Source organism: Solanum tuberosum, unplaced genomic scaffold (assembly GCF_000226075.1).
Source record: "Solanum tuberosum cultivar DM 1-3 516 R44 unplaced genomic scaffold, SolTub_3.0 scf00093, whole genome shotgun sequence".
Lineage (NCBI taxonomy): Eukaryota > Viridiplantae > Streptophyta > Magnoliopsida > Solanales > Solanaceae > Solanum > Solanum tuberosum.
Window position 1 is genome coordinate 791,294 of NW_006239018.1, and position 13,763 is coordinate 805,056.

The 13,763-nt window shown below is 34.6% G+C and overlaps 2 protein-coding genes across 5 annotated transcripts in view; both read right to left on the reverse strand.

The window, feature by feature from the left end:
- Positions 1-1,122, reverse strand: part of LOC102603842 (probable GTP diphosphokinase RSH3, chloroplastic) — an 11,061-nt gene extending 9,939 nt beyond the window's left edge. Inside the window, exon 1 of one of the 4 annotated variants that reach the window (XM_006347500.2) lies at positions 603-1,119. In XM_006347500.2, the coding sequence (XP_006347562.1) occupies positions 603-948 (346 nt within the window). In that variant the 5' untranslated portion in view covers positions 949-1,119. Of the gene's footprint in view, positions 1-602 lie in introns of all 4 variants that reach the window. The other 3 variants (XM_006347501.2, XM_015308854.1, XM_015308853.1) reach the window with 3 other exon arrangements.
- A 1,061-nt stretch (positions 1,123-2,183) lies between these two features.
- Positions 2,184-10,547, reverse strand: LOC102604392 (ADP-ribosylation factor 1-like 2). The gene is made up of 7 exons (XM_015308855.1): positions 10,269-10,547; positions 8,728-8,818; positions 7,731-7,846; positions 5,793-5,852; positions 5,645-5,710; positions 2,707-2,906; positions 2,184-2,624 (listed from the first exon to the last, which is right to left on the reverse strand). The coding sequence occupies exons 1-6, from the start codon at positions 10,323-10,325 to the stop codon at positions 2,715-2,717; spliced, it is 582 nt and encodes a 193-aa protein (XP_015164341.1). The 5' UTR covers positions 10,326-10,547; the 3' UTR covers positions 2,184-2,624; positions 2,707-2,714.
- Between the last annotated feature and the right edge of the window lie 3,216 nt (positions 10,548-13,763).

Sequence of the window (13,763 nt, forward strand, 5' to 3'; positions counted from 1 at the left end):
AATATTTTGCTCACTTTTTACGGGACATCCTGGCTGCTACTGTGAAGTTGAGGATGCAAACCTCTCTTCCTAGCTCATTCAATTTAGTTAGGATTGTCTATTACTACTATAAGCTAAGAGAAGAATGGGAGCAAACAAAATAGGGAATTTGTAGGTTGATCAACCGTTAGTTTTTTTGACAAAAACTAATTAAAGGATGAATCTTGCCATTTTTAAGATAATTGAGGGATGTTTTTTGTTCATTGTGATAGTGCAAGGATGTGGTTTAAACATAGAGTATAGTTGAGGGATGTTTTTGGCCAAAAACTCGAAAAAGCTCCATAGGAACGGCAAAAGGTATCTACTACAACTTACAAACTTCTGTTACTGTCCCCTGAGGTCATTGAACTTAAAAGGTGTAATCCATATTGATATACTTTTTTCTAGTCTAACAGAACACAAAAATTCTTCTAAAATCCAACTGCAGTCAAAGTTGCTTTCCTAAAACAAAAGCTGCCGGCAGTCACAGGGCAACTACTTCTAACGGAATATATACTTCTTCTGCAACTTTATATAAAAAGAAATTAAAAAAAAATAGGGAGAGGCAGGAAGAAGAAGCTCACCAGGTTGTTCATCCACTTTGGGCCACAAAAAATCGACCTTAGTAGAAAGGCAAGCTCCGGATGCAATCGCCACCGCGGTGACTGCAACCTGCGTTATCGCCGACGTAACCGCTCCGTGAACGGAACCACCACTGACCGCCGCTGCCGCAGCAATCGCGTTACCGGAAGTCAACACAGAGCTTAACGACGATGAAACAGTGAATTTGGGCACAATCTGATCGAGAACACATCGGAATTTTACATTTCTACGAAGACCTTGACAGGGGAAAAACAGCAACAACGGATTCTTACGCAAAATCAAAGCACGTCTGTGGCAAAACATAGTGGAATTTTGACATGAAAGCATCTCTTGCTTTGATCGAAAAATTGAATCAAATCAAAGCAAGTGAAAGAATCGAAACTCCATGAAAATTGGAGTTCAACATGAGATTTGTGTGATTTAACAGTAGGTAATGTGTGGTACAAAGTGAGAGGCCTTTTCTATACTGGTGGTTGTGATTTCTTTTTTCTTTTTTATTCTATTGATGATTATGATCGAGAGTGACAGTTGATCAGTTTAAAAGGGGACAAATACGAGCAAAATAATAATAATAGAGATTGATATTATATATATAAAAAAAAGAAGTTAAAATTAAGATAATTACTTCTTCAATTGTGCATGTATATCATATCTTAACTTTCAAAAGATTGTGCATGTTTGTTGCTTTTTTTAACTTGACATTAAATTAAAGAAAATAGAGAATATTTTATTAAAACTAAGAAAGTAGTGTTAGTTTTTCTATAGAAGAAAGGTCATAGCATTGTAATTGATCAAAACATAAACATTCTCCGTATGAGCTTCTAAATGTGAATATGTGATATTTCATTAGTTACTTTTTCTGAGCTTCGCTTCACTTCACTTTCACTTGTAACATAAGTCTAAATTTCATATATAAATTTTTAACTTTTTTTCCTATTTTAGTGAGGGTAATCCACGTCATCTCTTTTTTGGTTCTTATCCCAGCAAACCTAAAAAGGGCAAATTGGATCAGCAGGGAGTAGACCTGTTCGTCTTATCCAAAACATAAGAAATAGAAAGAATTTGTTATTACACACTCCCTCCGTCCACTTTTAATCCATTGGTCGATCTGCTATCCGGAACAAACCTTTGTCCAAGTAATCTTGAATCAGATTCCTGAAATTTACACAATTATTTGTAGAGTGAGTCCATTTCTCGTGCCATTTACAATCACAATTTTCTTTTTTAAAATCAAACTTTGATTAATATTTTACAATGTATTTTTCATCATATTGATATACAAAAAATTACAATTTATAATACTTTTCGTATAAATTTAAAATATTTAAATTTTTTGTTTAAAATATCAAACTAATGTAATCTAACTTAACTTTAAAAATTAGTCAAAATTGACTTTTGAAAAGTGCAATATGACAATTAAAAGTGGACGGAGGGAGTATTTCTCTATTGGTGAAACTAGTCGATCTAAATTATGACAGCAAATATTGTAGCAAAAGGTAAGTTTATATCTCCACTCATACATAATTCGAATTGAAATGACAATGGCATTGCTCTTCTTTCTCCAGAACTTACTGTTGGCATTGCTTAGAGAACCCACCACAACTTTAACAAATATGGAACTAATTGCGTTAAAAGAAATTTAACTCAAAACTGGCACAATGAAAGATGGAGACAAAAAATCTTGTGTTGGGCATCAGTAGACTAGATGATTAGTCACCATATTCACATGGAAGTATACTGCAGTCGGTATCAACAGAAGCATTCATAGTGTCTGGTTAGCATAATCTGCAAGGCCCAGGTTTCAAATATACAACAGAATCAAAGACCAAGAATCACACTTGATCAAGGAAACAAGTGCCTTATCTGCTCCACTAGCATTAAAAACACAGATCTAAGAAGAGAAGGGTAAACACTGTGATCGAGAGGTCATGATCCTCCAATTTATAAATAGCCGGATGTTCAGTGATGCCCCTCGAAAAAGAGGTTCAAGTTCTTTAGTAAGCCTGCAAAAGGTCTTGGGTAGTTAGATAAGCAGCTTATGGATAGTAGCTACAACTGTGTAAGACTTCCAGGTTAGGTCTAAACCTGATCACTCAGAAGGATGAAGGGCCTATGGAAGAGAATCCGGCGGCCTTGTGTTCTTTTAAAGTGCTGGCTAACCAGTCCAATCCCTCGTATAGGCCATCCCCTCTAAGAGCACATGTACCTTGTATATGCCATTTTCGGTTTTTAAGCTCATAGAGACCAAGGCCTTCACACACTTCCATTGGTGTCATTGCTCCTTTCTGGACAAAAAAAAAATTCAAGATAAAAGTTCTACCCAACACTAAAAGGGAGGAAATGTCATGTTGATAGATGAAAATTTTAATTTCTTGCTAATAGGTGATACATGAAACATTCATCATAATTTGTATGTTGTTTGGTATAATTAGCAGGGAAATAAAAGAGATCTAACTCGTCCCCACTCCCCATACAGTGTTGAAGGGTCTGAAAGAACTGCTATTGAGGGATTAGACACTTTCCACCTTCATTTCCTAACCAAATGAGAGGATTAGGTGGAACCATCACATCCATCTTTAAATTCTCCTACCACTGTACAACTTTTCATCCTAATGATTACTGTGCAAGACATTTTTGTTGATGAAGCTGTGCAAGACAGTGATATTAGAAAAACAAACAACCAGCAGATTTGAAACCATCAAGCAGGTGATGGTGCAAGAGTGAACTAAAACTGACTTTATGATTCAAAACATCACAAGGATAGAGAGAACAATTTCTATTGCAGAATGGTATGGTTTTTTCTAAAATCTACCCTATCCGCTAAAAATCCTCACCCCACCCCACCAAGCTTTACGAATCAGCAGTAGTTGCCCACTTTTTCCCCTAGTACGCAATACGAACTCCCAGACAAATGGTCAGGTGAAGGGCTCTACCATTAGAGCAACCCTCTCATTTCAGATGGTATGTAAGTTCTCAGATCACAGTTAGACAGGAATAGACTGTTCATGTGACACATAAAAACCCAAAATCACCAGAGGACAAACCTTGGTGCACACAACAGGTAGCTAAAACATAATTAAATGCAAGTTTGTTGGATCCAGATCTTTTTTTTTTCTTTTTGATAGTTTTGTTGGATCCGAAGTTTTATTCAATGTTGAAAGAATTGCACATTTAAAGATAATCATTTGTTTTTTTACTAGTTTAGGATTTTCACAAGAATACTTAGAGGTTTGCTAGCAGTAGTGAATTAAAGCGACCAGCCATTAAGGGGATACTTTAGTAAAAGATATATCTAGAACAGTGTTTCTAAAAGCAAAAAAGAGCAAACAAACCGATAAAGGTCCTGTGATTTTAAGGGAGCAGTGAGAGGCAAGACACAAATTTTTTTAAAGCACACAATTAATAAATACAAAAAGTTACCTAACATATAAATACTATTTATAGCAATCATATTGCAGTTAATGTTGCTGATTTCAGCATGCAATTACTAACATTACAGTATAAATATTAAATACCAACACCACTATTCAACATAATAGAAGCTAATATCGACAAATCCACAAAAAGTTCCAATTACAGAATATATTTAATTTTCAGCCAATCAGTAGTGAAAGAATTATTTTGCATCATTTAACATACATCATAGTTTTATTGCTTTATCAACAATAACAATAACCAGCTTTCTTCATTTAAAATTTAAAGAAAAATTAATTTATGTGATTTCTTTTATGTACTCTCTCTTTTTAATTTTCCTAACAATAGCCCCATATGTGAGGAAATGGATAATCAAGAATGAGAGAGTAAACAGGTAAGGGATAGAGCAAAACCATTGTAGAAAGAGAGATAATTAAAAAGAGAACTGAATTAGAAAATGAGAAGTAGTAGCAGAAGAAGAAAAGATCAAGAGAAGAAAAAGAAGAGAGCTAAAGAAGCTTCGGGGAAACCGAAGTAGAAGAAGAGTCCTCACACACTAGAAGCAGGAAGGGAAAAGAAGGCTGAAACTTAGATGTCACTCAAATTTCCCCCTTTTTTACTTATAAGGTCTAAAGAAATGAGAAATTCTCACATAGATTTCTTTGCACTTCTTCATCTTCTTCTTTTTTTGATAACCGAGAAATCCGTCTGTGACCCACCCTTTGGACCAATCACAGCCTTCTAAACTCGGTGGATAATGGGCCCGCCCCTCTACCCTTCTCCACTTAAATACCGGGCTTCGCTTTGCATGGTGTGGGGCTTGAACCTGCGACCTAAGCCACAAATCCTCCACCTTTTGCCACTTGAGCTAGGCCTTGGGGGCCACTTCTTCTTCTTCACCTTTTAGATGCACAATCCCTTGCTTCGCGGTGCTCTATTGCTTTTAAGTGACAAAAATCTTGTCTTTCTTTTGAAACACTTTTAAAGAAGCTCACCCAGCCACAAAAAATCAGCAACCAGTTTTACAATATCGATGGAGCCAAGAAATGCAATGATTATGGAGGTCTACTTTCTGAAGGTTTTATTGAAAAGACAGAAAGAAAAAGGAAAAAAGAATGAGCTGTTTCTTTGGTCAAATTGGAAAGCAGTAAAGAGAAATAAGGGCAGTTGCGTGCACTTGTTCATTGGAGACCATATTAACCTACATTGATTACCGGAGAATACAGAAAAAGACACCAGTTTGGTTTCACTAATCAAGAACCAGAGTACATGCGTTAAGTCTGCTTAGATTTAGGTTGAACCTATCTTATGAGATATGGGCATAGCTAGGTTACACAATAATCAAGGAGTTGAGGCCTTAGGTATATCATCCTCATGCACAGGAAACTTTAGTTAACACACTACACAGGGAACATCTCAAAGTCCAGAACAATGGAAATGATAAATTGCTAAATAGCACCCACAATACCTTTGAACCTCTATTTTCTTGGGTTCATTTAATAGTTTTAGCCTAACTTTGTCTAAAGACCAGTAAAAAGAGCAAAATAGAAAATAAGCATTTAATTATATTATGTGGACGAGGAAACATACTGGAACAAAAGAAACTTACCATGTCTTGTTTGTTAGCAAAAACCAAGATGATTGCATTAAGCATAAATGGATCTCTGATGATGGCCTGAAAACACATGATAAAGGCCATTAGATAATGTCACCAACAAAGAAGTCCGGGCCATAATATTAATGTTCAGTAAAAAAACCTGAAATTCTAGTTTTGCCTTTCCAATCCTTTCTCGATCCAAAGAGTCGACGACATAAATCTGTATAAGATAAAACACTTAGTAAAGCGATACTGTATCCAGTTTAGAGAGACAGTATGTCCAAACAAGAAATTGTCATAAACAAGGGAGCTGATAAAGCTTTGTCAATCATGGGGAAATGGGCCTATACATTTAATATTATATGCTTATTTTGTGCACCAAAGTCAAACATTTTGATTAAAAAAATTCATGTGTTATCTTATTTGAAATATTCATCTCTTCTCAATCCCTTGTTTCCTTCTGTGTGGTCTGTGGGTGAGGATGAGAAGGAGAAGGAAAGAAACTTGACGCCAAGAGTTGAAGGAAGAAGGATACAAATGAATGTACGGTTAGATCCTTAAACAGTAATCCCATCATACTCAAAATTGTAAATTCTTCTGTGCTTTTAGGCAATGTTACCTCCCAATGAACCAAGGGAAAATTTTACTTTAGCCCCAGGCGTTTATGTGATATCAGGAGTTAGATGCAACTGAGTGCAAACTAAAGAAATATCTGGCAAATAAGAGCAGAAACCAAATACTACTCCCTCAGTCCCAACCCAATTTATGTGATGGTGTTTGACTGGACACGAAGTTTAAGAATGAAAGAAAGACTTATGAATCGTGTGGTCTAAAATAAGCATTGATATTTGTGTACTATAATCATCTCATAAAGGGTAAAATAACATTTTAAAGTTAGATTATTACTAAATTTAAAAATGTCACTCTTTTTGGGACTGACTAAAAAGGAAAGAGTGTCAGACAAAGGGAGTATCTATTTTCTACTGAGAAATAGAAACCAAAGAATGTGCAGGACTGGAAGCTTGATGAACTACTCAACAAACTTGAAAGACGGGAGAGCTGCAAAGTCAACGAACATAGTTCAGACAGACTAAGATGGGGTGATAAAGCTGATGATCTCAACTAGTTAAAGCATGAAATTCATTCATTTGTGCCCATAATGAGATGGTGGATACTTGACCATGGAAACTAATATTTTTTTTTGAGAATGGTAACATTAGTCTATATATCCACATGTATACTACATCAAAAATGTGGTCCCCCTTCAAAAGGATTACAGCTTACATCTCTGCTTCTATCTAGATGGAAACTAATTTGGAAAACAATGCTACTTGTTACCCCCAAAAGTGATTTGTTTCAGCTGGACAAACTGATTGAAGCATGTTTGTCCCAAGAGAATATTAGCAGAAGGAGTATCCATATAATCAATAGATGTTATACGTGTCAGCATAGAAACCAACAGGCACCTCTTTTTACACTGTACAATCATGCCTGAAAATATCAAGGATCCTATATGTGTTGGAGTTCTTGGAAAGATGGTAGGTCCATCAACAAAATCTGAAAACTGATTCTTGCTTGTATCTTTTGTTGTGTATGGACAGAAAGGAATAAAAGATGTTTTGATGAAATACCAACTCTAAGCCACTCCCTTAAGGCTAGTCCTCTGACACATTTTTGGACTTTATAGCTCCCTATCGGAAGTATAGGACCCCCTGTAATGGAGCTAACAAAATCACTTTTGTACTTATCTATCTTTTGAACTATTTGCATCTTCTTGATTCCATCACTGAAACAACTTCATCAAAAGAAATAAATAAAAAACAAATACTCCCTCCGTTTCACAAAGAATGACCTCCTTTCCTTTTTAGTCAGTTTCAAAAAGAATGACCTCTTTTCTTTTTTGGTAACATTTTACTTTTTGCTTTCCACGTGGCATGTTTAAGACCACAAGATTAAGGGCAATTTTGTACACTTGACATAACTTTAATTTAGAACCACAAGATTCAAAAGTCTTCTTTATTTACTTAAACTCCGTGCCAAGTCAAACCAAGTCATTCTTTGTGAAACGGAGGAAGTACTATATAATGGGTGTAGTTACCAGTCCATCTGTGTTATTGAAGTAATGCCTCCACAGTGGCCTTAATTTTTCTTGTCCACCAACATCCCACACTGTAAAAATTACATTTTTGTACTGCACTTTTTCCACATTGAATCCTGCAAGACATGCATATACAATCATCTATTATAATGGTTTCAAACGCACAGACGGTATTCAGATAGTGACAGGTATTTTAGGTATTTTTCTCTGAGAACTTCCGAAGAAATTTTCACGTCAAAACTCAAGATTTCAAACTACCCTTGCGCAAATTTTATGTTTAGATAATAAGCAATGACAGAATTAAAAAACCATAACCTATGGTAAGCCACATATGATCAAATCTGAGCTCCAAGATGTGACTAACAAAGTAATTTAAGAAAATGAAAAGGATTACCATACGAAAGAAGAGATGTAGGAAGTATGTGACTTATCCCCCCCAAAATAAAGATGTAGAAAGTATGTCATGTAATCAAGTGTTGCACCTGATCACTGGGAGGCAGTTTGCAAGTAAAGAGCAAGTAAGTTAGATAGGAGGAGCCAGCATCCATTACAGTTCAATTAACTATTTTGGTTAGCATTCAATTTCTCAAGAAAGTTCATGAAGTAGGAAGTACCGGCCACTTTCGGGAATTTGTAATGAACTAATGATGACCAATAAAAAGTATTAAACTGTAGTTTCCTACAAGTTCTTTCCCCATCTTTATTTTATTTTATTTTGATAACAGTAGTATCTGGAACACCTTGCGCGCATTTTGGCTAACCCACCGGGTACCTGCTACCTCCCACCCGCGCATGTACTGATAACTCTGTAAAGCAACGAGAAACAAAAAAGAAAGCAACAGCGAGCAGAAGCTAAGCTAAGACAGATATTACCAAGCAGATCTATTGAATTTTTTCTTCCTTTTTTTAATGAAGAGCATATCTATTGAAGTTTTACAAATACAAACTTCACAATCAAAGTGCCACACAACAGTGAGCAGAAGCTAAGACAGCATACCGATGGTAGGGACTGTTGATAGAACTTCTCCTATGTGCAGTTTGTATAATATAGTTGTTTTTCCAGCCGCATCTAGCCCAAGCATTACAACCTGTCCCAGTTGAAATTGTAACCAGAGACGAGCAAATAACAGAAGAGACATCAATATGAAATAAGATAACAAAACCTTAAAAAAATTTACACATACAAGCAGAAAAACCCAATATCTATAAAATACAGCTCCTACAGGAAACAAGATGAAACTCAGGTTGGTAAACATAGGTAGAAATGCGAGTTCTCGAAGAGTGGATGATAAAAAATGCATGCTTAGATTAATTATCACTTCTATTGCAGAAAATGAATTTTAGCTACAAAAACCAGACCAATTAGAAGCAGTTATTAGTTAAGAGAGAGGACAATAGTCACTAAGGGAAGTACATTGGTTTTGCCCTAAGAAACCCTCATCCCATTCCCTCCATATTTCAACACATTGGACGTTGTACTACTAACCTAAGGAAGAAAATTTTATTTGATGATTTTTCATATCTGGGGATGACACTGACTAGGATCACATCATCAATGACATGGTTAAGGTACCTATAAATTTATTAAGAGCCTGTTTAGCCTCCCTGAATTTAAAAACTGGCTACCCTGTCTACACTTAAGGTCTTTCTTGAAGGGGAAAATGGAAAAACAGCATTCCGAGTTAGCAATTCTAATTTTGTAGCTAGTATCTTGCATCAAAAAAATTTCAATTCCAACTAGTTCGGGGAGGCTATATGAATCCTCTGTAACTGTACCACTCCATTACGGCTCCTTTCATTCTAAATCTTAGTAATTTGCCTGTTGAAGCAAACTCAAAGTTCTCCAAATTAAAGATTCCCTAAATCTCACATTGTTACACCAACATGTAAGTCTCTAACTAGACTAACAAACTCTTTGCTTTCCCAGTGATGTATATTTTTTATTTCTTACTCTTTATAGCATATGATCAATCACCACCTACATATCTCTCACATGTTTTTGCTGAACTGACCATGAGCAGTTCTCTATTTCAATTAAACTACTTTGGTGTTTCTACGAACATAAAAAGATCTTCAACTATTTGCATCACTAAAACCATGTTCAAACATTAGATACAACAGTGCATCCAATTGAAGTTAGAAAGGAAGAAACCTTGAAGGAGCCTACTAGATGCAGTAAGTGCATACCAAATAATGCTAACATAGGTCTGGTAATGGAAGAAAAACAATGTCAATCAATCTTTCTAACTTGCAATTATTAACACGAAAAAATGGATCATACGTCCCAGTGTCAATCAAAAGTTTTCTAACTCATACATAAAAGAACATACTGTTGCACAGACTAATTCTATTAAAATACTTCACATCAGCACAATTCAGCTAAATACAGTTAGTTTTGCCTCAAACAATCTTCGTAAAATACTTCACATATCTTTCTAAGGAGCTACAAACAAGTGCAGAAAGCATATAATGACGCAAATTCCCAAATAGATCAAATTATAACGGAAAATAAGAGGAGAAAGGGGATTGTTATAATACCCTCATCTCAGAATTGCCGAAGAAAGTATCGAACAGCTTGCGAAAGGCTTGCCCCATTTTGCCTCTCCGCGAATCAGAAGAAACTGGAGAGTAAAGCTTCAACCACAGAGGAATACTATGTTTTGATGATCGATTTGAGACGAAACTTACACAAGCTTCAACAGAAGCTAGCCTTGTTTTTGCTGGCGACCTCTCTGTTTCTATTATTTGCTGTATTTTTATTTTCCTTCGCTGTTGTATCTGTTTAACACATCATAATTGACTTTTCTCTGTCCCTTTCTCTTTTTCCCCTTTCTTTGTTTCTAGAAGAAATAGAATTCGCAATCGCATCACCATTTGAGTGTTGTTAATTTAGCTGCAATAATATTTCGACGGAATAGAATAACATTATTATTTTTACTAAATATATAAAAAGACGATTGAACATTTCATACATAAAGTTGTGGACAAAATCAATGTTAAAAAATAGGGAAAGATTTAGAGGAGGACTAAAAGTGCATCAATATTGCAAGCATGAGGGACTATTAGTGCTCTATGTAAAAACTCAAGGATGATTTTGAGTCTTAACCTAAACATAAGGGATTATTTTGAGCTTTTTCTCGTTTCTTTTTTCTGAATGCTCTTTATTGATTTTCTTATTAAGAGCATGTGTTGGTATTGCTGCTAAAAATTGTTAGCACTTTTTTAAAATAACTTTTTAGAAAAGTGCTTTTGAACAAAAAACAATTTGTGTTTGACTAATTCATTTGAAAAATGTTTTTTATAAGCAAATTGTGTTTAGTGTTGTAAAACTTAAGACTAAAAGAACAATATAAAGATGAAGACAAGAAGAATATAAGACAAGAGGAACAATATAATATAATTTTCTTCCTTTCAAGTGTTCACCAATTCTTCAAGTGTATACAATATGAACTCTTATGCCTCTATTTATAGTGTAACATAGAGGCATACAAAAGGTTAGTCATAAACATGACATTACCATGAATATAATGGGGGAGGTTATGGAAGTGAAAAGTTACAAGAATAATGGTTATAAAGGTGGAGGTTATGGAGGTTATTGTTATCTTCATAATGGAGGAAAGTAATGGAGTAACTTCTTGATGTAGTGGACATCCATAATATATTATTTTATAAAACTCCCTCTTGGATGTCCATAGATAATATGTCTCGTTAAAACCTTACTAGGAAAAAACCATGTGGGAAAAAATCCTAGTGAAGGAAAAAGAGTACACATATCTTTTAATACGCTTTGAATGTTGCCTCGTAAAAAACCTTACCAGAAAAACCCAATTGGGATAAAACCATGGTTAAGGAAAGAGTACAACGCGTATTTTTCTCCCCCTAATAAAAACTTTAACTTGATATCTCGGAACAATGCATTCCAATCTTGTATCACAACTTCTCAAATATTGATGTTGGCAATCTTTAGTGAATAAGTTTACAAGATTATCACTTGAATGGATCTTTGAACGTCTATCTCACCATTTTGTTGAAGATCGTGTGTGAAAAAGACTTTTGGTGAAATATATTTTTACTGATCTCCTTTGATTGTATTCTCCCTTCAATTGAGCTATATATCATTTTCGTATATGGTGGGTGGAATATCCTTTTCAAAAGAAAATCACATATTTTCTGAATATGATAGATCATGATTCCAACCAAACACACTCTCAACTTAATTCATAGATCAATATTATTTCTGCATGATTTGAAGAATTGGTTACTAATGTGATGATTCTTTGAATTTCCAACATATTGTTGTGTCTCCATATGTAAATAATAGTCCATTTGCGATCGAGCTTTATGCAGATCAAATAAATATTCTACATCTACATAATCAAATCATTTCTGACTCTGGGATTGATCATTTCAATTTTATTGAAGCTCGTCTTTTCTTCTGAAAGAAAATCATACATCTTCTATGTGTTGAGTCACTTGCTTTGTTAGTTTCTTGTCATAACTTGAATGATACTATGACAATATTTTCACATAACTTTCGTTATGTATATCAAATAATCTTCTAGCATTTGCATAACCAGCAATCTATAAGTGCACCAATTGCACTAATACATGACATTTTAAAATCATTTTTCATGAGATCAAAAAGATCTTTCTATGTGTTAAGCAGTCTCAAAACCATTGGGTACTCAATGAAATTGCTTTAAGACCTTTTAAATCCCTTTCAAGGATTTTCATATAACCTTCATCGTCTAGTTAGATCTAATAATCATTCATTATACATATTCAAATATTTCATCTATTTCCATACTGAAACAAGTCTCATTGCATCCACCACTGGAGAATATATCTCCATCTAATTATGTCAGGATTTTTGCGAAAATCCTTTATTCCCCGAGGCACAAACCGCACTTTATATCTTACAGTTATACTTTCGCACAATGATTCATTTGTACCACACTGACATTATATTTTGATCCATGAACTATATGATCAAAAACATCACTTTTCTAAGTGAAACAAAATATACTTGAATAGTGCCAATAATTATTTGTCCACACTATATGACAGATTTGAATTTAAGATCCTCGTAACCATTTATAGCATTGAGTGCTACTTCATATCAAAGCTACCGTCGACGGTCATTTTAATATCGATTCCAATACGACATAACTTATCGAGATCTCTTTATTTTTTATCATTTTCAGGTACCTGAACCTTTGCCAAGGTTTTATGAAGTGTTATGTCATAGTGCTCTTTCAAAGCACTTACCTCATTATCATGACCATTTTGATAATTTTCTCCTCTCATTCCTCAAGGAGTTTTACATTTGGAATCGATTGATCTAGCACGCTTCTGGCGTACCATAGACTCCGTCCTTTAAGGACTATTTATTGGAGCATTTGTAGCTTAATTAAAATATTGGGTCAACAAATACATCTGACAAATTATTTGCAACATTTTGCAAATGAATTATATCTTGAACTTCAAGTTCACATTTTTTTAACGAGGATCTAGATAATTCATCCCACACATATTTTTGTAAGTTGATACAAATGCACATGTGACCATACCATAGATTGCATCTATTAAATCATAATAGGAAGCGGTCCACATGACAGGTGAATGGGCCCATATTCACCTTTTTGTATGTTCCATATAATTTCAGGGGATACAATCCCAACCTTAGCTGGTACAATGATCATTTTATCATGAGAACAAGCAACACATGAGAATCCTTGAAGAATCTTTTATTTCTTCAACATATAACCACATGAATTCTCAATTCTTTTGCATCACATTTGAACCGAAATGGTCAATTGGTTATGCCAACTGATATTTATTCTAGTAAACTTCTAGTTTACTTTTGCATGTGATTCCATCATCGTGCCTATATTTGTATTACAACAAACAAGAGAAAGACGGGTAACCTTTTATGTAAATATTCATAACCCGCTTTGATTGTAGTAATCTGAAGATATTTAATCTTTCAATAATTTATAGTCGAAATATAATAATTTGTTTTCAATTCCTCTA